Raw genomic sequence first — 26931 nt, 5'->3', positions numbered from 1 at the left:
GAGGGGGGAGGCAGTGTGGGAGCGCGCGAGTGAGGGGTGGGGGGCCGCTGGGGCCCGGGGCTTTGGCGGCGCAGCTGCCGCCGCCGGGAGAGTGCCTGGGGAAGCGGCGAGGAAGGAGAGGGGAGGAGGAAGAGGAGGAGGAGGAGGAAGAGGAGGAGGGTGAGCGCTCGGGTCGGGCTCCTTAGCGGTGTATTGTGGGATGTGCGGCTACTGGGAGCCGAGCCTCCGCCGCCAGCCGCCTCCCGGGCAGCAGCAGCAGCAGCAGCAGCAGCGGCGGCGGCGGCAGCAGCTCCGGGCCCGGCAGCCGCGGCGGCGGCGGCGCTCCCCCCTCCCGGCCCCCCGTCCGGCCGCTCCGGCCTCGGCTCCCGCGGGGGACACCATGTACTGGCTGGCGGCGCAGGGAGGCCGGCGCCCGGCGGGGATGTAAGCGCGGCTCGGGGAGGGAGAGGCCGCGGCCGGCAGCCGGGCGTCCCGAGCCCCCAGCCCCGGCCCCCGCTCCGGCCGACCGAGCGAGCGGGCGGGCGGCGCCAGGCCTGCCGGGAGCCCCGCGCCCGAGCCGGGCCGAGCGAGCGAGCGAGCTAGCGCCACGCCGGGCGGCCGGGCGGGCACCATGGGCCGGAGCCCGCGTCCTCCGGGTGCCCCGGGCCCCGCCAGTCCGCACCAGGGGCCCCCGGGAGCCCCTCGCAGCCGCTCCGAGACGGTGGCCGAGCGGGCGGGCGCCTAATTCTCCGGAAGGGTTATTCTCTCTCTCCATTCTTATTTTGGGGGGGAGCCAGCTCCTTTTGGGGCGCGCTGGTAAGGTGGGAGGGGGTGGGGGGCTGGACGATTTGATTCTTTAGCGTGTGTGTAGAAGCGGCCGCCGCCGCCGCCGCGGCGCAGACGACAACAACTTGCTCGTTTTCAGGTTGGGTTAACGGCATGGAGAACAGTCACCCCCCCCACCACCACCACCAGCAGCCCCCGCCGCAGCCCGGCCCTTCGGGCGAGAGGAGGAACCACCATTGGAGAAGTTACAAGTTGATGATTGACCCGGCTTTGAAAAAGGGGCATCATAAACTGTACCGCTACGATGGGCAGCATTTCAGCCTTGCGGTGAGTAGCCGGCGCGCCTCCCTGTCGGCTCCCCCGCCCCCCCCTCCCCGAGCCGTGCCGAAGAGGTTGGGGGCTGAGTGGTCCGAGCGGCCCGGGGACCCCCCCCTTCCTGACCACCCGGCCAACTGTCAGCCAGGTCCCCAGTCCTGGAGTTTGACAAGTGCCTGGAGAAGGGGGGGTTCCTGTCCCTGACCCTGGGGAGTGGGACCAGCCCACCCACTCCGCCCCTCTTTCCTATCCACAGATGTCCAGCAACCGCCCGGTGGAAATTGTCGAAGATCCCCGGGTGGTCGGCATCTGGACAAAAAACAAGGAGCTGGAGCTGTCGGTCCCCAAATTCAAGGTAGGACCCCCTCCCCCGTATCCCGCGCCCCTCCCCGCCCCCCCCCCCCCCCCCCGAGTTCGAAAATAACGCCAGTCCTGACCTAGCCCAGCCGGATTCTGAGTTCCCGCCGTCCGGGGGCTGGGGAAGTTTTGGCGGGGAGGGGGAGGTTGCACAGAGAGGGGGGTGTCCCCTCTCGGCTACAGTAAACAGAATAACACTCGGTGAAACTGTAATCAAGGAGCTGATACAGTGTCCTGCCCGCCCAGCTGGGGGCTCCGAGTACCCACCTGGCTTCTGCCAGCCCAGGAACTCGTCCCTGGGACCCGCCCCCCTTCCCGGTTTTGTGGCTTTAAGGGGACAGCTTCCTAGCCCGAGGGGTCGTCCCTGCCCTGGCAGCAGGAAGAAGAGGTCAGAGTTGGGGGGGTGGGGAAAGAGAAACTGTTTCTTTTTCCCCTTTCCTTTCGAACCCAGAGAACTTCCACGTTCCAAACGATTTAATCCTCCGCTTCCCGGGCCCGCCCGCGTGCTTTCCCCCTCCCCCCCAATTTTTTTTTTTTAATTTTTTACCCTTCATTGTTTTCAAAGAGCGGGCGACTGGGAAATGTTCTGCTTTCCCTTCGGTTTCAATATTCTCCAAACTCCCTTCCCCCTCGTCCCCTGCCAGATCGATGAGTTCTATGTGGGCCCGGTGCCTCCGAAGCAGGTGACATTTGCCAAGCTGAATGATAACATCCGTGAAAACTTCCTAAGGGACATGTGCAAGAAGTATGGGGAGGTGGAGGAGGTGGAGATTTTGTACAACCCCAAGACCAAGAAGCACTTGGGCATTGCCAAAGTGGTCTTTGCCACGGTCAGGGGAGCCAAGGAGGCCGTTCAGCACTTGCATAGCACTTCGGTCATGGGTAATATCATCCACGTGGAGCTGGACACCAAAGGTGAGTGGAGGCCCGCTCAGGACAGCCACCGCCGAGGAGCCCCAAGACCTGTCAGTGTGACCCCCTTCTCTCCCAGGGCCCGTCTTGCAGTGTTGGGGAGCCCCTCAGTTTTCCTTGGGTACCCCCCTACAACCTTATTTTTCTTTTGCCCCCCTCTTGAGGGTAGAGTCACGTGGAGCTAAATGTGTTGTCTGTTGCTAGGAGACGGAACTGTAATTTACCAAATGTGCCGGTCCTTGGCCACTGCACCCCTAGGGACCACCTGGAGGCTTCCCCACTGCTGACACCCCCGTGGGCCCCTCTCGGAGCCCTGGTGCCCTGGGTTTAGGCAGTCCCCAGTGTTGCTGTCTGTGTTAGGAGAGGAGACAGGGTTTGTTTATTAGGGTGGGGGTGCGCTGAGGGAGAGCCACGAAGCCGCTTTTAAATGTGCGAAGAGTAGGTCTCTCCACTAAAAAAGTCCTCCTAAGGGGTTGAGGAGTGCCCCTCCCCCTCTTCCCGCCCCCTCCCCCTGGAAGTGGGAACCAATCTGGGCCCGGAGTGTGGTTTCATTGATAATGTTCCCGATAGAGCTGGGCGGGCTGCTCTGGGTGTTCAAGGGTTGACACTGTGTCTTCCCTCCTCTCTCTTAAAGAGACAGCATCACCTCCCAGGCAGCGGAATCCCACTCTGCGCTCGCTCTGAGCCTCTGAGCGGCTGCTGGGAGAGCTGGGCTGGGGAAGCCATACCTCCCACCCTCAGGGTCCTGGGAGGCTTCTCCTCCGTGCTGACTGGGGAGCTTCCGGACCTCCAGGGCTCCCCTAAAGTTTGTCTGTGGCCGCTTAGAGTTCCTATAGAATATAGAAGAAAGTGCCAGGTGCTCTAAGGTCCAACCAGAGGTGACTGGGCAGACACTGTTGGGGTCTTTCCCACCTTCCCCCCCCTGTGGGGTGTGTGACCCCACCCCATCACCAGTTTCCCGGAGGACCCTGCCTGGGAGGGTTTAGGTGGATAACTTCCAGGGGTTCTGTGAGCATGGGGTTTAGGGGCAACTGGGGTATACCAAACTAAGACCTGAAAATCGAAATCTTCTTTTTTACCTTTAATACATGTCAACTGAGGCTCTTAGTCTTTGCTGGGGGGTGTGGAGGGACGCTGCCCCTGGTTGAGCACAGTTACCCTACAAACTCTTGCCAAACCTGTCCCAGGTCTGAGCCTCCTCAGGGCACAGGCCACAGCCCCCTTCACCTCCCCTCTTTCTTTTGTCTCTGTCAAAGGAGACCCTTTGGGTGGTGGCAGGCTTATCTTAAGGAACAGTCAGCCCTCACCAAAATTGTAAAAAAAAAAAAAAAAAAAAAAAGGCCCTTAGAGACTGCCACTAAGTTTGTATTTCAAGAAAGAGACCGGTAAAGAGTAGCTCAAGGAATGTGTCTCCTTTGCATATGTAAGCAGCTGCCTCAGAGGGCTCTATAAATATCGATAATCTGGCCCCCTGGTCTGTCAGAGGCCTCTCTCAACTGGTGGGGGGCTGGGAATGGGGAGGAGCTAGGGTGGAGGGTTATCCAACAGGGGGACTGGGGACTGGGAGGAGGCTGTCAGTCCTAGAGTGCTTTTACAAACTCTGTCAGTCACCCGAGAGGGTTCACAACAAACTGTCACTTCTGTGTCACTGGGTCTCCTTTTCACTTGCTACTGGGCTCTGGCTGTTAGATGGGAAGGCAGAAGGACGGGGATTACCTGACTGGTAATGGCTGGCATGGCACAGGTGACAGGAAGGGGCTTTGTGGTGGGGGTGGCATGTCTATATTTGGGGGAGTCCCGGTGTCATGAGACATTAAACTCTTGAATCTCAGGATGAGAGAATCATATAGTTTAGCTGCTTCATTGAACAGATTGTACCTCTCGAATGAGGTACAAAGAGAGAAGTGGGAACTTGGTCAGGGTCACTCAGCTTCCCAAGGCGTGGGGTCCCAGGTACAAGGGGACCCACAAGGATGCCCACCTGTGGGGGCTGCCCCATCCTGGAGCCTCACTGAGGCTTCCCTCCCTTGCCTTTTCTACAGGGGAAACCCGCATGCGGTTCTACGAACTGTTGGTCACAGGCCGATACACACCCCAAACCCTGCCAGTGGGTGAGCTGGATGCTGTCTCTCCAATCGTGAATGAGACCCTGCAGGTGGGTGTGTGACCCCACCCCATCACCAGTTTCCCAGTGTGCCCCCCCCCCCCCCACTTCACCAGCTCCAGCATGGGACACCAGGACCCAGGAGGGAAAGAAGCCTGGCTGTGCCCACCACAGCTTCCAGTGGGGTGCAGGGGAGGGTCCTGAAAGCCCTGTCTGCTGAAGCGCCCCTCTGGCCTGGCCCCCCACCCTTTCCCTGCACACGCTGGGATTCCCACTGATCAGAGCCCATGTGCTTTCCACGCTGATCCTGAAACACTGCTGTGTTCAGGATCCTGTTGTCTGGTGTCCCATGGACCCCTCCGTTCCACCCCCCCACCCACCCCCAATGAAAGCCTTGTTCAGGGCTTTCCTTCCAGAGCAAGAATGACTCCTCCCTCCTTCCCCAACCACTGCCCCCCCAGAACACCCACCTGGACCACCCTCTGGCAAGTGGACCACTCTCAGGAGTAGCTTTTACCAAGTGAAGAGTCTTTGCTTACTTGCTGATCAGCTGGGATGTCTATCAGGCACTTTACCATGTTATACTATTTAAAGCCTAAAATATCAAGAGGCTGGGGGAACAAGGTGGCTCAGCTACCTCTGCCTGGAAGGTCTTTGATTTCTGACGGCCTGAGGCAGGAAGGAAATCCCAATGTAAACCAAGACATCAGGGTCTTATCTTTACCCTGCTTCAGGGATTAGGAAAAACCCTCAAGGTTCTCTGAGGATAATTGGCTACCCCAAGATTAGAGAAGGTGAGGCCCATCCAGCTATTCTTCTTTAATCTCCCCTCCCCTCTCCTTTCACCATGCTGAGTGACCAGTTTGGCTCCGAGCTCCTCGGAAGATGGAGTGAGAGGGGAAAACAGTCCCATTCTAGTGCATGATTTCCCCCCCAGCGATCTCAGACCTTTCTCCCTCTTTCTCTCTTTCCAGCTGTCAGATGCCCTGAAGCGCCTCAAAGATGGTGGCCTGTCTGCAGGCTGTGGCTCCGGCTCGTCCTCTGTCACCCCCAATAGTGGTGGGACACCCTTCTCCCAGGACACAGCTTATTCCAGCTGCCGCTTGGACACACCCAACTCCTACGGCCAGGGCACGCCGCTCACGCCCCGCCTGGGCACCCCCTTCTCACAGGACTCGAGCTATTCCAGCCGCCAGCCCACGCCCTCCTACCTCTTCAGCCAGGATCCCACAACGACCTTCAAGGCTCGGCGCCACGAGAGCAAGTTCACCGATGCCTACAACCGCCGCCACGAGCACCATTATGTCCACAACTCGTCTGCTGCCACTGCGGTGGCAGGGGCCACAGCCGCCTTCCGGGGTGCGGTGGACCTCCCATTCGGGGCAGTTGGCGGCAGTGGGGGCAGCAGTGGGCCCCCATTCAAGGCGCAAGCACAGGATTCTGCCACGTTTGCCCACACTCCTCCCCCCAGCCAAGCAACCCCTGCGCCCGGAGTTGCCTTCAAGTCAGCTTTCTCTCCGTATCAGACTCCTGTGCCCCCTTTTCCCCCGCCCCCTGACGAGCCCACCACCACAGCCCCCTTTGGGGCCCGTGACAGTGGCGAGTTCCGAAGAGCACCTGCGCCCCCACCCCTGCCACCCGCCGAGCCCCTGACAAAGGAGAAGCCTGGCACACCTCCGGGACCCCCGCCCCCTGAGGCCAACAGCATAGAGCTGGGTGGTCGGCCAACCTTCGGCTGGAGTCCTGAGCCTTGCGACAGTCCCGGCACGCCTACGCTGGAGTCGTCGCCCGCAGGGCCAGAGAAGCCCCATGACAGCCTGGACTCTCGGATCGAGATGCTGCTGAAGGAGCAGCGCACCAAGCTGCCCTTCCTTCGGGAGCAGGACTCAGACACAGAGCTGCAGATGGAGGGCAGCCCCATCTCCTCCTCCTCCTCCCAGCTCTCCCCGCTGGCCCCCTTTGGCGCTAACTCTCAGCCAGGCTTTCGAGGCCCTACACCACCCTCCTCGCGCCCCTCCAGCACTGGCCTGGAAGATATCAGCCCCACGCCACTGCCTGACTCAGATGAGGATGGTGAGCTTGATCTGGGCCTGGGGCCTCGGCCCCCACCCGAGCCAGGTCCCCCAGACCCTACTGGTCTTCTGGGTCAGACAAGTGAGGCGGCCTTGGACCTGGCTGGAGACAGGACCCCAACCTCAGAGAAGATGGATGAGGTACCACATTATGTTTGTCTGTCTCTGTCTGGGCTTGGTTTTGTCTGTCTGGTAGCACCCTCTTTCCTCCCTGAGGATAACTACAACACACAAGCAACAGGGCTAGGACAGCCAAAATAACAGGTCAAAAATAAAAAGAACGTGCAGAAAGCATCAGGGGCCATGACTGAGCAGTTGGTTTGGCTCTGAGCTCCCTAGCAGCTTTGGCGAAAAGGGAAACTTGACCTAGAGCTGTTGCTCTCCATGTTAGGTTATGGGAAGTTGAGACTTTTCTGGGGGATAAAGTCTGAATTGAGCTTCTTTGGTTGAAGTCTGCTGAGATCCCAGAGAGTGTGGACAAGTGATGGTTTTGGGTCCCCTCCTCTGTTGGGTAGCTAAGGGCCTGGTCAAGACTAGTCCTGACAGTCAGACAGTTATGGGGAAAGGGAGTAACCAGAGTGTTCTGCTGAGCTGGGTCAGGTGGGAACTCTGGAGCTCTGTCTCCTAGTACCTCTGAAGAGACTGGAAACCACGTGGGGCAAGGAGGGCATTGAAATTTACCTTCTCCCTCTCCCCTGACTCCAAGAGTTTCAGGGGGAGGGCCACAGCCAGAAGCAGGCAAAGCTGACCCCCCACCCACCCACCCTCTGCCTACCCACAGAGCTTCATTTGGGGTCTCTCTGCCCAAGCTCCATCCTCAGGGTTAGCATGAAGGATGCTGCCTGCCACATTCTCTTGTGGGGAGGATTAAGTCATCTTCCTTGGCTCTGTTCCTACCCTCTCCTGGTCCAGGCACCTGCTCTGGCCCTCCTGGAGACCTGCTTTGGAACTTGTGATCCTGAAAGGCATGAGCAGCCAGGAGCTTAGAGGGAGCTCTGTGCCCCTGTGGGTGGCGGGAGGAGGGGCCCTCCCTCCTTCCCAGGTCCTTTGATTAGGCCGATTTGGCTGCCTCAGGGAGGAACAGAGAGGAACTTGGCTTGCCTGGGAGGGGACTGCAGGTGGCCAGGGCCCCTGGGGGCCTCCAGGCTGATCTGACAAGTGGTTTCTGGCGCTAAGGAGTTCAGGCAGGGAGAGTTGACAGGTGTTCAGAGGTGGGGGCGCTACTGGCTCTGCCATCCTCCTTTCTTCCCGAGGTTAGGGGATGTTTGTTTACCATGCTCACTTGCTGATCCAGGGCTAGGAAGCCCAGAGTAGCTGAAGAGAATGGGCTCTCCCACCGGGTCACTGGAGGAAAGGAGAGACTGAGGCCCAGAAAGCTGTGGTCCGGGAAGCCCCGGGACATCAGTCCAGGGAAGCCCGGGAGTACGGACAACCTCCAAGGTGGCCCTCGGGAGCCCCCTGCCGGCAGTCTGGAGAATGGCTCCCGGGCCCCTCCGGACCAAACCTAAGGGAATCCCAGCCTAGGCTGACCAGGCGGGAGAGCAGCGCGAGGGGGCACTCCCTATCTTCACAGAAGCTGGTGGTTAGAAGTTCCGGTTCCAGGCCTTAAGCCTTGAGCCTCGAGTCCCACCTCTGTCACTTACTGGTTATGTGACCTTAGGGAAGTCACTTTCCCTCTCTGAGTCTCAGTTTCATCATCTGTGAAATGGTGGGATAGTCAGAGTATCTGCCTCACGCCGTCTCGGCTTAAGTGAGGTGCTGCACGAGAAACTCCAGGAACAGCTCGAACTGATGCCCAACGCCCAGCGGCTAGTTCCCACAGGTTCTCGCCCCCCGGACGTGGGAGGGGCGGAGGGAGGGGCAAGGCCTGAGCTGGAGCGTGGACCCAGGTCTCCTTGTGATTGGCTGGCAGCGGGGCTGGGGTTAACCCTCTGCGTGCTGCGCCTGTCTCGCAGGGCGCTGTCCAGGACTGATCTGGCGCTGTCCCTGAGTATCAGGCTGCAAGCCTGCCAGTGCCTCCCTCTCAGCACGAATGTGGGACCCTGAGAGGCAGCGAGAGTGTGTATGTCTGTAGAGGGGACAGAGTAACAGCCCGAGCTTCCTTCTGCTGCCAGAGATTTCGTTTTCCTTTTCTCCCCGTCCCTCCATATCCTTTTTCTCCCTCCCTCACCTGTAGGTCTGACCTTTGACCTTCTAGCCTGCATAGACCCCCACCTCCTTAACCTTCAAATGCACTCCCTGTCTCGGGCAACCTACAAAAGCTCTGTCTCCCCAGATGGCACCTGAGCTACCTTTTCGCCTCTGGTCCTGACACAGGAGCCTGGGGGCAGTCCATTCCTCCTCTCCCAACCCCTGTTCTGCCTTCTTGCTCCACCTCTACCCTGTGGACACCATGCCCTGCTCCAGTTCCAGGCCTGTGCACCCAGCTCCCCAAAGTCCCAAGTGTGAATGTAAAGAGGACCTCGCTATTTCACAGCCAAGTCACACTTGGCTCCCCCATTGACCTGGTACCGCTGTCCTGGATTCCCACGGCAGCCCTGACCCCTCACTCAGCAGACACCCTGGGCTCCAATCTCAGCTGTTTCTGACCAGCGCCTCTTGGGCCAGTGATTTACATGTGTCTCTCTGAGGGTGTTTTCTCACCTGTCAAAAGATTGGAATAGAGAGAGCCCTTCCTCATGACATGATGGTACAGATAAGAAACATGAGACATTGTGTGCTCACAACACTCAACCCCACCACAGCCTGTACAAAACCTATGTGAACGGAATAATTAAGGAAAACATACAGACTTATCTCCTTTTCATGCACCCTGACTCCTGCTAAAGCTTCTCCTTCCCTTGCTTCTGTCACTCTCTGCCACAGTGAAGACTGCAGGCCAACTGGGAATAAAGGCTGGTGAGCCACTTCCTGGTTGGAATCCAGGCTCCTTCTCAGTGGCTGTGTAGCCTTGGGCAAGTTAAGCTCTCAGTGTTCCAATTTTCTCATCAGTAAAACTGGTGATAAACACCTACGTTGCAGGTTTTCTGAGGGTTAGCTGAATGAACATACATAAGATGCTTAGAAAGGTGCCTGCCAATAGGAAGGGCTAAGTGCTGTGATAAGTTGTTTCAGTCATGTTTGACTTTTTACAGCCCCATAGACTGTAGCCCACCATACTCCTCTGTCCATGGGATTCTCCCAGCAAGAATATTGGAGCAGGTTGCCATTTCCTCCTCCAGCAGGGAAGGGCTATAGAAATGTTATTAACTATTAGTATTATCTTCTCTGAATACAAATTGAAACAATCTTTCAAATTGAAACTGAATCTTTTTCCTTCTTCATGTCTCACTGCCCCCTTCTCTGCTTTCGTTTTCTCTGCAAAGGACTATATATTTCACATTCATCCTAGTCAGCCTTTGCCTTATCCCTCTAGAAGTTCAGCTCCAAGACAGCAAGTTTGTCTGTCTTGTTCACCACCGTGTCCTCAGCACCTGGGACAATACCTGGTATACAGCAGGTGCTGAGCAAATGTTTGTTGAATGAATGAACGCATGAAGCTGCATGATCACCCCATGAGGCAAGTACTATGATGCCCAACATACAGATGGGAAGACTGAGGCTTAAAGAGGTTAAATGACTTGCTCAAGGCCACACGGCTGGGACGGGAAGGGACGAGGATCAGGACTGCAGAAGCCACGTTGCTCACTAGTCTTGCAGAAGGCTGCTTCTCTGACCTTCTGGTGTTGGGAAGGGGAATCTGGGAGTCTGGCTTCCCAGGCTCCCCCTCACTTCTCTCCCCTTGCTCTCCCTGCAGGGGCAGCAGTCCTCAGGGGAGGACATGGAGATCTCAGACGATGAGATGCCCTCGGCCCCCATCACCAGCGCTGACTGCCCCAAGCCCATGGTGGTGACCCCAGGGGCTGGGGCCGTGGCAGCTCCCTCCGTTCTGGCCCCAACCTTGCCACTGCCCCCGCCCCCTGGCTTCCCACCACTGCCCCCGCCCCCACCCCCACCCCCACCCCAGCCCGGCTTCCCCATGCCCCCACCTCTGCCACCACCACCACCCCCGCCACCCCCGGCCCATCCAGCTGTGACAGTGCCCCCACCACCCCTGCCAGCCCCGCCGCCTGGTGTCCCACCCCCGCCCATTCTGCCGCCACTGCCGCCCTTCCCACCAGGGCTGTTTCCCGTGATGCAGGTGGACATGAGCCACGTGCTGGGGGGCCAGTGGGGCAGCATGCCCATGTCCTTCCAGATGCAAACGCAGATGCTGAGCCGTCTGATGACGGGCCAGGGCGCATGCCCCTACCCCCCCTTCATGGCTGCCGCAGCTGCAGCTGCCTCCGCCGGACTGCAGTTTGTCAACCTGCCGCCCTACCGGGGCCCCTTCTCCCTTGGTAACACTGGCCCAGGCCGCGGGCAGCCCTGGCCACCCCTGCCCAAGTTTGACCCATCAGTGCCACCACCAGGCTATGTGCCCCGCCAGGAGGACCCGCACAAGGCCACTGTGGACGGCGTCCTGCTGGTGGTGCTCAAAGAGCTCAAGGCCATCATGAAGCGGGACCTGAACCGCAAGATGGTGGAGGTGGTGGCCTTCAGGGCCTTTGATGAGTGGTGGGACAAGAAGGAACGGATGGCTAAGGTGAGTGGGCAGCACGTCCCCTCGGTGAGGGGCGGGCAGGCCAGAGGCAGAGACCTGGCCAGGCAGCCTCTGTCGTCCCCAGGCACCTTAGCGGAAACACCACCACCCAGGCCCCCCAGACAGAATAGTGTGTGTTATTTTGTGAAGCCGGTGTGTCGATGACATGTGTGTACTCACTATGTGTTTCTCTTGGATTCCAATCTCCAAAACTCCGGTGCCCCTGCCATGTGTGGGCAGCCATAGTAACAGCTTCTCAGGTGAGGAAGCTGAGGGTCAGGGAAGCGGAGTGTGGCGCTGGGGGTGTCCTGAGTAGTGACATGAAATGCGGTAGGTTCCAGGAAAGGAAGTGCCCAGTTCGGGCATGGCTGTCACTGTGGAAAGGATGGCAGGCTACTCGGGGGACAGGGTTGGTGGCCGTACTCTAACCACACTGACCTTCCCCTCCTCTCTCGCACCCCAGGCCTCGCTGACCCCGGTGAAGTCGGGTGAGCACAAAGATGAGGACAGGCCGAAGCCCAAGGACCGCATCGCCTCTTGCCTGCTGGAGTCCTGGGGCAAGGGCGAGGGCCTGAGCTACGAGGGGCTGGGCCTGGGCATCGGGCTGCGCGGGGCCATTCGCCTGCCCTCCTTCAAGGTCAAGAGGAAGGAACCGCCAGACACAGCCTCGTCTGGTGACCAGAAGCGGCTGCGCCCCTCCACCTCCGTGGATGAGGAGGACGAAGGTGGGGCCTTGCCGGGTGCTGGGACTTCCTCCTTCCCTGCGCGCCCCTACCCGGCTCTGACTGCCCGCCCTTCCTCCCTGCAGAGTCTGAGCGTGAGCGGGACCGGGACATGGCCGACGCCCCCTGTGAGCTCGCCAAGCGGGACCCCAAGGGCATGGGCGTCCGGCGGCGGCCAGCCCGGCCCCTGGAGCTGGACAGCGGCGGGGAGGAGGACGAGAAGGAGTCGCTGTCAGTGTCGTCTTCCTCGTCAGCATCCTCGTCCTCGGGCTCCTCGACCACCTCACCCTCGTCCTCAGCCTCTGATAAGGAGGAGCGAGAAAGCACAGAGGAGGAAGAGGAAGGGGAAGGGGAGGAGGAAGGGGAGGAGGGCCCCAGGAGCCAGATCTCCTCCTCCTCAACCTCATCCATGTCAGATAAGGTATTGTTCGGGCTTGGGGAGCCCTGGGGAGCCAGGCCAGGCGAGGGAGCCCTTCGGCTCACCTGTCCAGCATCCCTCTCCCCTAGGATGATGATGATGAAGACAGCGACGACCGGGATGAGTCTGAGAATGATGACGAGGACACAGCCCTGTCAGAGGCGAGTGAGAAGGAAGAAGGGGACTCAGATGGAGGTGAGTGTGGCTTCTGGCCCAGCCCAGGGTCCCTCTGCAGAAAGCAGAGCCTGCACAACAGTCAGCAGTACTGAAGGGGTAGGATTTCTTGACTATGAAGTGTGAAGTCATTAAAACACAAACACAGCCTGCCGTGTAATTCCTTTTTTATGAAATGTCCAGGATAGGTCAGTCCACAGAGATAGAGAATGAGATGGTTGGATGGCATAACCGACTCAATGGACATGAGTTTGAGCAAACTCCAGGAGATGGTGAAGGACAGGGAAGCCTGGTGTGCTCCAGTCCATGGGGTCGCAAAGAGCAGACACGACTGAGCGACTGAACAACAGTAGAGACAAAGAGTAGACTAGTGGTTGCTGAGGTCAAGTGGTGGGGATAGAGGGGTGATAGCTGAAAGGAACGGGCTGCTTCTTGAGCTTGTGAAATTTCTATCTTTGGGACACGATAGAAATGTCAGTTGTCCACATTGCGAAGGTGCTAAATACCACCGTGTCATCTACCCTAAGATGGTTAGGTTTATGTTATGTGGATTTCACCTCTGTTTAAAAAAAACAGATGATGGTGAGTTAGTACACACACACACACACCCCCACACCGCCCCCCCCCCCCCCCACCTACCCGAGGGCCACATTCACCCCAGTGCCTCCTGTTTTGAGCCCTTTGGTGATGCCTCTGGCTGGGGCACAGCAGATAATAACAGGGCCCTTGCCCGTGTCCCCCATGCAGAGGAGACGGTGAGCATCATCACCTCCAAGCCTGGAGCAGAATCCTCCAGTGAGAGTTCTGAGTCATCTGACTTCGCATCAAGCTCCGAGTCCTCTTCATCATCATCCTCGGAAGATGAAGAAGAGCTGCCAGCTGGGGAGGAGGAAGAAGAGGAGGAGGAGGAAGGGGAGGCAGCTGCAGACGAGAGCACGGCTCCCGCTGCTCCTGACGAGGACTTTGAGAATGAAGTGGTCACAGGAGCACCCACAACAGAGTCACAGGGCCCAGAAGAGGAGGTGGACATTGAGGCTGAGGACGAGGCCCCTAAGGAGCGGACCCCAATGCTGGAAGAGCCCCCCTTGCCTGTGAGTGTCGAGGAGCTGGCTGGCTGCAAGGAGCCCCCCGGGGAACCAGGCCTGAACCAGGAAGGGGCCAGGTTGCTGTCTCCAGAACCCCCTGCAGGAGAGATGGAGGCCCGGCCCCTGCCCTCCCCAGAGCTCACCCCAGGTAATACTTGCAGCCCATGGGAAGGTGGTGGGAATAGAAACAAGATGTCTTTAACCATCAGAATGAACCAGGGCTCCTTTGTGCCATCACTTAAACTTACCAAGTAATTTCCTTATCTGTAAAATGAGATCAATGGATGGTGCTTCCCCCGTAAGGTCATACGGGAGGATGGAGCGAGATGACTTGCCACTACGAAGCTGGGTACCTGTTAGACCCCAAAGGCAGGTCTGCTGCTGTCACCATTCCTCACTGTATTTCCCTGGGGTCTAGTCCTTGGACCGCTAGTCCCATGAGATGCTCCCAAAAGAGGTGTGGATGTGTATGGCTTTTTAGTGATGGGCAGGCAGAGAAGGCTTCTGGGCCCTGGGCACCTATCACCAGAAGGGGGCTGGGTGGGTTAAAAGGGGCTGTGGGCACTGCCCCCTCCATCATCTTGGTGGAGCTGCACAAAGCACGTGAAAGGCTCTGGCAGTGCCGTCCAAGAGAACTTTGTACAGTGATCAGCATGTTCTCTCTGCCCTGTCCAGCCCCATAGCCACTAGACACAGCATCGTTAAGAGCTTGAGAAAGGGGGAGAGTGCCGCTGTGGGACAGAATTTGTCATGTTGATTAATTAAGTTAACATAAACTACTATATGGGGTCGCACAGAGTTGGACACGACTGAAGCGACCTAGCAGCTGCAGCAGCAGAAACTACTATAGCCACACGTGGTTAGTTTGTACCTCTAATAGTCCTTAAGGAGAGCAACCCGTTGTATTTTAAGTTTTTTATTTGGCTCTAGAACCACAGATCTTTGCAGATTGTTAAACGTATTTATAAAGCCTCTATTTTTATCTCCTTTATGGTTTTAGGAACTGATAATAACAACAGTGGACCAAAATGGGCAAAAATATCATCCCTCCTGGAGCTTACGCTCAGGGCAGGTTGATAGATGACAGCTGGTAATTTAGAAAACATACTAGGTGACAGTGGAGAGAAATGCTAGGAGAAAACCTTAAAGGCTCTGATAAGTCATGCAGAAAAGGGACTTGTTTAATTTTATTCAATAGCAGAGGTCATTTTCTTGGTCCATGGTATGTTCCTGGCTCACCGGAACACCATTCTAAAGACAGTGTCAAGGGCGCCAGCTGGGTCTCCTGCATCTTTGATTGACTCCCACCAACATTTCTCAAATCCTGCTGTATATCTAGGAATCTAGAGGGTGCGAGTGCATACCCAGAGAGGTGTCCAGGGTACAGTAGGGTAGCATGAGGAGGGGCCGTTTGAGTCAATAACTAAGGTCTGCTTTCTGCCTACCGCTCTGCAGAGGACAACCTGGAAGCGGAGCCTGAGGCCCCGGCACTGCTTTCTTTACCGCTGCAGCCACCATTGCCGCCGCCTCGACCGCCCCGGCCACCCAGCCCACCACCAGAGCCCGAGACCCCAGACCCCCCCCTCCCATCCGTCCTTCTGGAGCCTCCCCCCCATGAGGAGCAGCCCCCACGTACTCCGAGCCTCTGTGGCAGCCTGGGCAAGTCCCAGAGCGCCGAGGCAGTGCCGGCCACGCCAAGTGGGGAGCCCTTGCCGACGGCAGGCAGTGGCGGCCTGGCCCTGAGCTCCCCGCAGCTGCCTGGTAGCCCCTTCTCCTACCCATCCCCATCCCCAAGCTTGAGCAGTGGGGGCCTCCCAAGGACACCTGGCCGGGACTTCAGCTTCACACCCACCTTCCCCGAGCCTGGGGGCCCCCTACTTCTGCCTGTCTGCCCCCTCCCAGCTGGCCGGCGTGACGATCGGCCTGGCCCCCTGGCCTCCCCGGTGCTCCTGGAGACAGGCTTGCCGCTTCCTCTGCCCTTGCCCTTGCCCCTGCCCCTGGCATTGCCCGTACCTGTCCTGCGGGCCCAGTCGCGGGCCCCCACCCAGCTGCCCCCTCTGCTGCCTGCTCCACTGGCCCCTTGCCCACCCCCCATCAAGAGGAAGCCGGGCCGGCCCCGGCGATCCCCGCCAGCTGTGCTCACCTTGGATGGGCCTTTGGTCCGACCGCCAGGAGGGGCTGCCCTGGGCAGGGACCTCCTGCTTCTGCCAGGCCAGCCACAGACCCCTGTCTTCCCCAGCACCCATGATCCCCGGACTGTGACCCTGGACTTCCGGAACGCGGGGATCCCAGCCCCCCCACCACCCTTGCCCCCCCAGCCCCCTCCACCCCCACCTCCACCACCTGTTGAGCCCACCAAGCTGCCCTTTAAGGAGCTAGAGAACCAGTGGCCTTCTGAGGCCATACCTCCGGGTCCCCGTGGGCGTGACGAGATCTCCGACGAGTTCATGGCCAAGGTGCGGGGGTCCTGGCGCCGGCCACCGAAGAAGCGCCATGAGGACCTGGTGGTCTCAGCCTCGCCCGAGCTCTCGCCACCGCAGCCTCTCTTCCGGCCCCGCTCAGAGTTTGAGGAGATGACCATCCTCTATGACATCTGGAATGGTGGCATCGACGAGGAGGACATCCGCTTCCTGTGTGTTACCTACGAGCGGCTGCTGCAGCAGGACAACGGCATGGACTGGCTCAACGACACACTCTGGGTCTACCATCCCTATATCCTGCCAGGTGGGGCGGGGGCCACACCTCCCTCTCTGGGCGGCGGCGCCTACGAGGGCGCATGTCACCACCACTTGTGGATGGTGTCTGTGTGTTGGCACCACACCAGGCTCTGTATGGAGTCATCTCTGCCTTGTGTGCCAGAATTAAGAGATCTTGGGGCCAAACCTAACAACGTGATTGTACAACATAACAGAAGCAGGGGCTGACAGAGGGCTCACTCTTCCTGGCTCCCCCTCATCAGCTAATTTAATTTTTCCAACAGCCTAGGGAGGTGGGGGCTATTATTATTCCCATTTTACATATGAAGAAACAAATTCAGAGAGGTTAAGTTACCTGCCCAAAGTCATGCAGCTATAAAGTAACTGAGTGGAGATTTGAACCCAGGTAAATCTGGCTCTAGAATCTGGGCTATTAATCACAATGCCCCCATAGTCAGTTGTTAGCACAACCCAGTGAAGTTATTCCTGCTGTACCAAACTAATATACTGAACATTTATTCTGTGTCAGGAGCTCTACTCTGCATCTGTAATCATTCCAGGGGGCATCATAATTATCCCATTTTGCATATGGGGAAACTGAGGCAGAAGGTGGATAAGAAACACACTCAGGACCATGCAGCTAGGTACCTGACAGTTCTAACCACAGTGGAGTTGGGCAGTGGGCAGCTTTAGGGAGGTGGCCTAAGTGTGGGTGGTAGAGCTGGGTGTCATCAACGTCCTGGAGATGAGTCTGAGGGTAAGGCCAGGTCTGGGAAGATGGGGCTCTCCAAGAATGTCCATGTGGCCCTTGACCCACACCCACCCACCAGCCTCTCTTCAGCTAAGAAGAAGAAACGGGACGACGGCATCCGGGAGCACATGACGGGCTGTGCCCGCAGTGAGGGCTTCTATACCATCGACAAGAAGGACAAGCTCAGATACCTCAACAGCAGTCGTGCTAGCACCGACGAGCCCCCCACGGACACCCAGGTAGGGCCATCAGGTGCCCACCCACCCAGGAGCCTCCCAGGCTGGACAATGGGTAGGGGCCTTCCTGGAAAGGGTGCCAGGCAGCCAGAGCAGTTGTGGAACCAGAGGGGCTGGCTCATGGTGCCACCCCCCTGGGTGCTCAGGTGTGAGAGGTGAGGCGAGGTGAGCGGTGGGCAGGGGAGCGATTGTGAAGGGTTTTTGTCAGGGATGCAAACAGTGTTGAATTGCATCTCCAGAAGTTAGCTTCATCTTTTTTTTAATTCAGCAAATAAATTGGGTAGGTTGGGTGTGGGGGGCTGTGTGGGGAAAAGTGAATGCCTTTGAAAAATTTAGCAGGATCATTAGAACATTAGAAAGTCTAATGGATGGGACTGGGGGCTGACTGGAGGCAGAATAGCATGATGCTGCTGGGTCTGGCCTGGGGCACTGGGTAACTGGATGCCAATCACAGAGGTGAGAGGGAAAGTGGGACTGTTGTGTTGGGACAGCTTCAGTTCTGGGGTTTATGGAACATCCAGGTAGTGAGGTCGGGTAGACAGTTAGATATATGGGTACAGTATAGAGCCTGGGAGGTGTACTTCTGGTTCGAGGATTTAAATTTAGGCATCATCAGGATGGAAGCGTTAACCAAAGCCCGCAGCAGGGATGAGCTGACCCAGGGAGAGCGCCTGGAAGGGAATGAAACTCCCAGGTATTAATGGCAGGGACAGGACCAGGAAAGCCAAGAGAGGGAAGGGATGCAAGGGTGTTGGGAGGAGTTGTGATTTCAAATGAAAGCCACGGGTTATTAGGGTAGGTAAATACTCAACAGCTTTACTTTATAAAAAATTATGTATTTATTGTTTGACTGTGCTGGGTCTTGGTTGCTATGAAGGCTTTTTTGTAGTTGTGAGCAGTGTGAGCTCTCTAGTTGTATGCTCAGGCTTGCTGTGGTGGCTCGTTGCAGAGCACGGGCTCTACGGTGTGTGGGCTTCAGTAGTTGTGGCACATGAGCTCGGTAGTTGCGGGTCCTTGGCTCAGGCTCAGCAGCTGTGGCACAAGGCCTTAGTTGCTCCATGGCACGTGTGATTGAACTGTGTCCCCTGCATTGGCAGGGGAACTCTTTACCACTGAGTCACCAAGGAAGTCCCTGATCGCCATCGTCTGTCCAAGAAGCAGAGATGCTTCAGATCTCTAATTGAGAAGAGAAAAGATGACAGGAGTGAAGTGGATGCTATTTTGTTACATTTAAGATTAGAGGAACTTGAGCACGTTCAGATTCTGACAGGAAGGACCCAGGTGGAGGAGAGGTGGCGATTAGGAAAGGACAGGCATAGGTGTGCCCAGAGCAAGGAAGCTGGGGCCACAGAGCTTAGAGTAGGGTCGCCAAGGACAGCAGGACACAGGTACCGTGGTCTGTGAGGCCAGGTCCCCCAGACGGCCGCACTCCTCCCTGATCTGTCACCCGCTGCCCCACCCTCGCAGGGCATGAGCATTCCCGCGCAGCCACACGCCTCCACACGGGCAGGCTCCGAGCGGCGATCTGAGCAGCGGCGCCTGTTGTCCTCCTTCACTGGCAGTTGTGACAGCGACCTGCTCAAGTTCAACCAGCTCAAGGTGAGGCCAGACCCCACCTGGGACAGCCGGGGTAGCCCTGGGACCGAAGGCCATGACTCTCACCCGCATCTCCATCCCTCCTCTAGTTCCGGAAGAAAAAGCTCAAATTCTGCAAGAGTCACATTCACGACTGGGGCCTGTTCGCCATGGAGCCCATCGCGGCCGACGAGATGGTCATCGAGTACGTGGGCCAGAACATCCGCCAGGTAAGCACTGCTGGGCAGGACAGGTGTGGGAGCTGGGCCGCAGCTAGCCCCGCCCCACCCGGACTGAGGCCTCTTCCTGGCCAGGTGATCGCGGACATGCGGGAGAAACGTTACGAGGACGAGGGCATCGGTAGCAGCTACATGTTCCGGGTGGACCACGACACCATCATCGACGCCACCAAGTGTGGCAACTTCGCGCGTTTCATCAACCACAGCTGCAACGTGAGTGTGCGGCTCAGGGCCACGCCCCGGGGGCGTGCAGGGAGGACCTGGAAGCCGCTGGCACAGGAGCTAGCATGGCCTCCTTTCCAAGCATGGGGCCGACGACGGGGGGCTCAGGAGGGAGCACGCAGTGTGATGCCTTGTCTGAGGAGCCCTTCTCCTCTGACCTTCAGTTTTTCCATCTGTCAAATGGCCCTAATGAGACCAGAGGTGTTCCTGACTCGGTCCATATAGTTGATAATTGCAGAGTTCCTTCTCCCTGCTGGGTTTTTTCTATGCCTCTGGGGTTAGTGCTGGCCAGTAGAAGTTTCTACAGTGAAGGAAGTACTCTGCATCTTTGCTGTCTGCTCCTGTACACATGAGGTATTGAGCACTAGAAATGTGGCCAGTGTGGCTGAGAAACTGAGTCTTAAATTAACTTAAAGAGACACACAGGGCTAGTACCAGCTGACATGGCATGAGTCTGGGGTGTTGGAGTGGATGTTGATATCAAGGTTGGTTGTCTCATGGAGACAAGCACAGGGAGCTTCAGATGGGAGGTCAGGCACTGCTGGTTGTGGGTCAAGTCTTGTTTGGCATTGCTACTTAGTGAGTGACCATGGACAGGTTGCTGCTTGTCCAGCAACAGTTACAGGTTGCTACTTCAGTTTCCCAAGCTATAAAACTGGGATGACCACAGTCCCTTCTCATAAGTTGTTGGGAGGACCAAGAGGGTTACTGAGCACAGGCCTGTGCAGACACAGTGGGCTCTCAGCACATGCCAGCTCACAGCATGGTGACTTGTCATTCCCTGGGGCCAGTGGGGACTTTGCTGAGAGTCTCCTGTGAAAGCCTGAGGGATGAGAGGGAATTACCTGGGTGTAGGAGTGATTGAAGTGAAGCCTGGGGCAGGGAGGGAGGGAGAACACCTCTCCAAGGGGCAGAGAAAAGGAGGTTGGCAGGGTGGCTGGTGGCTGGGTCACTCAACCTTATAGGCAGAGCTGAGAACTTTCTCTAAAAGCTGAGGCAGGCTACTGACCGGGGGTGACAGGATTTGCTGTCCCTTTGGAAAGACTTCCCTGGCAGTTGGGGCAGGAGTGGAGTTATTCAGAGCAGAGACAGGCAGCGGGGGCTCACTGGAGTCCAGGCCCATGGTGGCAGAAGTGAGAGCCCCTGTAGATGGAACCTGCTGAGTGTGGTAGGCCAGATCCAGCCTGCTGGAGGGGAGGCGAGGCAGGGGAGGGATGCTTGGGGGACTGGGTGAGTGGAATGGCCACTCCCTCAGTTTGAATTCACTGAGCCAAAGATGTCTCCTTGAGCTGCCAAAGGTGGATATCAAGCAGGAAGTTGGATCTGGGGTTCTGGAGCACAGGCCAACCTTTTTGTAAAGGGCCAGGGAGTAAACGTTTTTGGCTTTATGACCCAGACCATCTCACAGCTGCTAAACTATCATTGTAACAAAGGCAGCCACAGGCAGTATGTAATAAATGAGGGCAACTGTGCCAATAAAACTTTATTTGCAAGAGCAGGCAGCTGGGGGGCGGAGTTTGCTGATCCCTTCTCTAGAGCTGTGAAGTAGTAGGGCCTGGGCTAGAAATATAAATTTGGGGTCATCTACGGTATAAAAGAAAATTGAATATTTCCCTAGGAAATAATTTGTTTTTATTGCAATCATCATGCTCATTTAACCTCAGAGGCTAGGGGTCTTTCTCTGCCCAATGTGGGAGCCGAGGCTGAGAGCAGGTGACCAGTGGGCACTGGGGTTGTGGGGCCAGGGCGTCAGGCCTTGAGCACGGGGTTCGGTTGAGTTTCAGGGTATGCAGTCCGCGAGGGCCTGGTTGGGGGCCCAGGTAGGTCAGCTCACCCTCCCCCACTCCCATCCCACCCACAGCCCAACTGCTACGCCAAGGTGATCACGGTGGAGTCGCAGAAAAAGATCGTCATCTATTCCAAGCAGCACATCAACGTCAATGAGGAGATCACCTATGACTACAAGTTCCCCATCGAGGACGTCAAGATCCCCTGCCTCTGTGGCTCTGAGAACTGCCGGGGGACCCTCAACTAGGCCGGCACCCGGGGTTGTCAGCCACCCCGGCTCTCTGGGGCCGGGCCCCACCCCCACCCCCATTTCAGGTGCTGTCTCTCTACCCAGTGGCCGTGCCAGGGCCTGGCGCCCCCAACACTACCCCCCAGGTCCCACCGCAGCTCCGGCCCCTCAGTGGGAAAGGGCTTCTCTGTCTCAGCCCGTGTCTCCTTCATTTGTTTTTAAATGCTCCTTTTGGGACTTTGGTTTAGCTCTGGTGTAAATGTCTTCCCTCACCTTCTCCCCTTCACCCACCTCTTTCCCTCTGTGTTTTCTCGTCCTGTCCTGCCCCGTCAGCCTCTTCCCATGAATGCTGCTATGTTGTTCTGTCTTCTCCTTTTCTTTTCTTCCTCTTCATAAGAAAAGACATTTTTAACCGTTGAAATGTGAAAGCAGAATCAGAGAGTGGGGAACCCCGGCGGGGGCTGCAGAGGCCTCGTTTGATTGTGCGTCGGCCCAGGCCCATGTTCTGGAACCCTCCAGGCCTGGGCGCCAGGCCAGGTGCTGCAGAGGAGGGGGTCAGGCCAGGCGGCTCTGACCTCAGAACACTACGGAAGGCCCCCTCTCTGCTGGCGGACTCAGTGAGAAGAAGACCCCCCTCTTTCCCATCCCCTCCTCAGTCTGTTCCTTCCCCAGCAGCCTGGGGGTGCCTTCCCCCTGCCACACACACCCTCCAGCAGACCCTGGTGGAGCCACGCTGGCTCCAGGCAGGAGTTTCCCCTCTGGGGCTCTCCATGCTACCCCACACCTGCCATCCCCAAAATCTTGGGTTCAATGTTTACTTTCTCATTCAAATGCCAGCAACGAGGGAGCCTCCAGGAGGCCCCAGTGTGGGCAGGGGGCGCTGGAAGTGGGGTATTTACTCTCTCCGGCTCTCACCTTCACCCAGGGGGAGAGATACACCTCCCAGGGAAGGCAGGTCCCCCAGTCCCGCCACTACGGGTGTCTGACCGAATGCGTGTGGCATTTTTTTTTTAATTTGCTTATAAGCTTCACCTGCTCACCCCCAGCCCATAGAGCCTGACTCACCCTGCCAGCAAGCCCTCACCCCAGGAAGCCAAGAGCATATTTATTTTTGGAGTGAGAAAGTGTATTTCTCCCAGAGAAAGGAAAATCTTGGAAAAGATTTAAAAACTCACAACTAAGTCTGATAGGTTTTTTTTTCAACCCTTTACATCATTCTCTTCCAAGTTCCTTTCCATGGATTTTTTTTTTTTTTCCTTGTGCGTGTATAAAATCAAAACGAAGGGAAAAAAAAATAGGTTTTTGAAGTTCAGAACCGACTTCTGTACATAGGCTGCCATAAAGGACTTTTTCTCGGGAACATTGTTTCTTGTAGAAACACGTGGGAAGACTTTTTTGCTTATTTCTTTGTACTTCCAAAAAAAACCACACACACACACACACACACACACACACACAAAACAAGTCCCCTGCACCCCAGAAAGCAAAGCAGGCGTGTAAATAATTTATGGAAAGTGACTGCTGTGACCAAGAGTCATCCTCAGCAAGACGGGAGCGCTCCCGGTGGAGCCGCGCCACCCTGCGGATGCAGGCCCGGAGCCTCTGGTATCTCAGCTTGTGTCAAGCTTGTTATCATGTAAATTCTGTACAAAGAATTGTTATTTTTCTCTCTCTCTCTCTTTTTTTTGTCGTTGGTGGTTTTGTTGTGTTTTTCTTTTTTTTTTTAATTTCTTCACCCCAACCCCTCTCTGAGACTATGCCCACTGGTTTCAAGGTCGATGAAATTGGTGGCATGAAGACACAGAGAGGGACCTGGGTACAGCGGCAACCTTCTCTTCCTTTTGCGGTTTTCTGCCTCATTGTGCAACTGAGGAAATATTTATTTTTCATATGAGGAAATGTGTAGTTTGTAGAGATGGCTGATTTAAGTTACTTCTGCAGTCCCCAAGGGGCTGGCTTCAGTCTATCCCCTCCTCCCATAAAAGAAGTGGAGGTGGGGGATGTGAGGAAACCAGGGTCCGGGGTCCTGCCTCACCCCTCACCCTGGCCTCACCTTGCCCAACCAGCCTTCCCTAAGGGCAAGTAAGGGCCTGGGCCCTCCCTGTCCGCAGGAACCCCTGTCCCACCCCTGAAATGGCTTGCGATAGCCAGAAATGTGTCAGGTCATTTTTCTTTCAATGCCTTCATTTTCACTGAACAAACTTGCTTTTCAAGAGTTGGGGGTTTCTGCTTTTTCTTTTTCTTGTCCCTCCCTCCCTCTTTCCTCCAGCCAAGAAGAGAATCCATAAGTTTTAGGGATGTTTGTGCATATAGACTCTCATCGTATGTAACTTGTTTTGAAGAGAAGTGTTTCCGTTGTGGGTGTGTCTTGCTGTAAATATTTGTTCATATTTTTGTGAATTCAATACTATGTACCATTGTATTATAGTAACTTTTATAAAGCAAACCATAAATATACTGACTTTTCTTACAGATACGCCGTCTCTCTTGCTCTCCTGTCTGTCTCTCCTCCTCCTTTCTTTCTGTAGGGGGCATACCATGCTCACAAGGAGTGGGTGCTTACTGGGCTGGGGATTAGGGTTTGATCCCTGGTCCAGGGAACCAAAGTTTGCATGTTACAACTAAGAGTTCACGTGCCAAAACTAACACCCAGCATGAAAGTCGCTCAGTCGTGTCCAACTCTTTGTGACCCCAGGGTCCATGGAATTCTCCAGTCCAGAATACTGGAGTGGGTAGCCTTTCTCTTCTCTAGGGGATCTTCCCAAGCATCCCCCCCTTCCCAAAAACAACTTCCTTTAAAAAAGAATAAATGTTATAATAAAAAATAGCTAGGAGAAGGCGGTGTCAGGGGGAAGGAAATTAAATTTTAAATAGGATGGTCAGGGAAGCCCACTTACCTGACGTGAACAAAGCACAAAGGAGATAAGGGAGTCAGCCCTGTGGAGATCTTGGGGAAAGGTGTCTGAGGCAGAAGGAACAGTGAGTGCAAAGGTCCTGCAGCAGGAGCCTGCCTGGTGTGTTTGAGGACCAACAAGGAGGCTTGCATAGCTGCAGCTGAGTGACAGGAAGGGTGAGGCAAGGAAATGAGGTCTGAAAGGTACCTCATGGGGGAGGCAGATGCTGTAAGGCCTCCCAGGGCAGCACAGGAACATGCCAGGGCGTCCAGTTCAAGGCTCAACAAAAGACACTTCCAAATCTCAGTTTCCTTCATGTTCCCTCTTCAACCTGCTGCTATATTTTCCACCTTGATCAATGGCACTTCTATTCCATGCCTCCACCCACCTACCACTGCTGCTGCTGGTTACCTAAGCTCAAAGGCTGGAAACCCTAGACTTCTTTTCTCTTAGCTCCCAAGGCTGATGGTTCTCCTACTATATTCTTCAAATTCATCCACCCCTCCCTCTGCCCCTTAGTCCCACAGGCAAAGTCCTCTCTTCACTTCATCTGCTGTGGGGGCCGAAAACGGAGGCTCAACTCCATACATCTGCATGCACAGGGCACATGGGGTTGTACTAGAGGGGAGGAAGTGCCAGGTAGACTCAGGCGAGAGACCTCACCCAGACCCCTCTCTAAAAATAAAAGGAGCAAGCACATAGCACTGATGCTGTGCCAGCCACAGTCTGAAACATCTTTGACATTAACTCATAGTAGTGCAAGCGCTAGGAGGTAAGTATTATCCCCATTTAACAAGTGAGGGAAACTGAGGCACTGAGGGACCAAGTAGCTTGCCCAAGGTCACACAGCTAGCAAGCAGCTGATGTAGGTGTGAACCCAGGTAGTCAGGCTCCCCTAGTCTATGCTGGTTCCTGTGGGTCTGCTCTGCCCACACCCCATCTAAAGAGGCAACAACTGCTTTGCACCAGCTGATTATTGCTGCATAAGAAGGCAAGTTCAGAACTGCCTGACTGGACTTCACTGATGGCGCAGTGAATAAGAATCCGCCTACCCACCTGAAACTATCACATTATTTGTTAATTGGCCTTATCCCAATACAAAATAAGAAGTTTTAAAAACTTCAACTTAATTGGATTTTTTCAAATGGATAAATACAACTATATTTAAAAAAAAAAAAAATCTGCCTGCCAATGCAGGGCGTATGGATTCCATCCCTGGTTCAAAAAGATTCTACCTGCCTCAGAGCAATTAAGCTCATGCACTGCATTACTGAGTCCAAGTGCTGCAACTGCTGAAGCCCGAGCACACCTACAGCCTGTGCTCCGCAACCAGAGAAGCCACCGAAATGAGAACCCTACCCACTGCAATGAAGAGTAGCCCCTGCTTGCTGCAACTAGAGAAAACCCTCACAAAGTAACAAGGACCCAGTACAGCAAAAAAAAAAAAAAAGAAAAGAAAACTGCCTGGTTGTCCAAGTAGAACCAGAATCCTAGAATTTGTATGTGAAATATCCCGATCTCCTGAAATGTTGACTTGAATTTGTTGAAACCAGGCAGATGACATAAAATACATCTGTGAGCCAGCTTTGGCCCATGAGCCACCAGTTGGTGACCTCCTGTGTCACAGAATTTTCCTTCTTTGCATAAACCACGGGGAAACGGGGAGGAATTTTTAACCAGCAGCACGGGCCTGGGACCTGCCATTGTTCTTTGGGTTTCTCACTGCTCCTCTTTTCATTTCTGAATTCATAATCCTAGAAGCCCGATTTTCTATAACCTGACCCTCCCCCCCCCAAAAAAAAAAGTCATCCCAACTCCTTCATTATACCAACTCCAATGTTTTTTCTTACACCAGCTTGTAGTTTTGATCTGACTCCTCCTCAGGGAGGGCTGTCAAGCATCAGAAGCAGAAGAGATCCTATTTGCCCCCATCTCCTCTTCTCTGGTTTTGAAGAAAAATTTCCTTCCAACTGTTTAAGGATTCAGTAGCTCCTTTCCCAACTGTATCATTATTTTGCAAGGGCCATTCTTTCACACTTGAGTATGAACCAGCCTCTTTCCAAATGGAATCCACACTAGGAGCAGGGCTTGGGGGAATGGGGCTGCATTTGGGAGTGGGGTTGGGGACACTAGAGTCTGCCTTGCTGAGTGTGTGCTCAGTTGCTGTGCTGAGTCTAACTCTTTGAGATCCCATGGACTGTAGCCGGCCAAGCTTCTCTGTCCATGGGATTTTCCTGGCAAGAATACTGGAGTGGGTTGCCATTTCCTCCTCCAGGGGATCCTCCTGACCCCGGGATCAAACCCTCATCTCTTGCATCAGCAGGTGGATTCTTTATCACTGAGGGTAGAGGGCAGAAGCTGAAGGGCTCAGATCCCTTCTACCGGCTCTCACATCAGGAACTAAGTCCCATGGTTGAGCAAGTATGATGCCCCAAAGTCCTTTAGCTAACACCTCTCTGTCCAGAAGTTTGGGCTTAGGGCAGCAAATTTGAGGACAGTTCATCCTTAGAGATCATAACGCCATCGGACAGGATGCTGTCAAGCAATGTCGAACCTTAGGGCCTTTACCCTTGCTGTACCTGAACCGTGAACTTCCTGATGTTCAAGCTGGTTTTAGAAAAGGCAGAGGAACCAGAGATCAAATTGCCAACATCCGCTGGATCACGGAAAAAGCAAGAGAGTTTCAGAAAAACATCTATTTCTGCTTTATTGACTATGCCAAAGCCTTTGACTGTGTGCATCACAATAAACTGTGG

General features: G+C 55.7%; 1 protein-coding gene across 1 annotated transcript; it reads left to right on the top strand.

The window, feature by feature from the left end:
* Window positions 1-293: 293 nt before the first annotated feature.
* On the top strand, window positions 294-23755 carry SETD1B (SET domain containing 1B, histone lysine methyltransferase). The gene is made up of 17 exons (XM_055549979.1): window positions 294-423; window positions 905-1092; window positions 1337-1435; window positions 2082-2352; window positions 4392-4504; window positions 5428-6666; window positions 10322-11149; window positions 11610-11871; window positions 11955-12289; window positions 12376-12481; window positions 13208-13693; window positions 15001-16257; window positions 17065-17231; window positions 18696-18827; window positions 18914-19033; window positions 19118-19255; window positions 21126-23755. Exons 2-17 carry the CDS (start codon window positions 919-921, stop codon window positions 21297-21299), a joined length of 5901 nt encoding a protein of 1966 aa, XP_055405954.1. The 5' UTR covers window positions 294-423; window positions 905-918; the 3' UTR covers window positions 21300-23755.
* Window positions 23756-26931: the final 3176 nt, after the last annotated feature.

This window comes from Bubalus kerabau, chromosome 16 (assembly GCF_029407905.1).
Source record: "Bubalus kerabau isolate K-KA32 ecotype Philippines breed swamp buffalo chromosome 16, PCC_UOA_SB_1v2, whole genome shotgun sequence".
Classification (NCBI taxonomy): Eukaryota; Metazoa; Chordata; class Mammalia; order Artiodactyla; family Bovidae; genus Bubalus; species Bubalus kerabau.
Note: the sequence above shows the minus strand (reverse complement) of the source record. Positions and strands in the feature narration are given on the sequence as shown.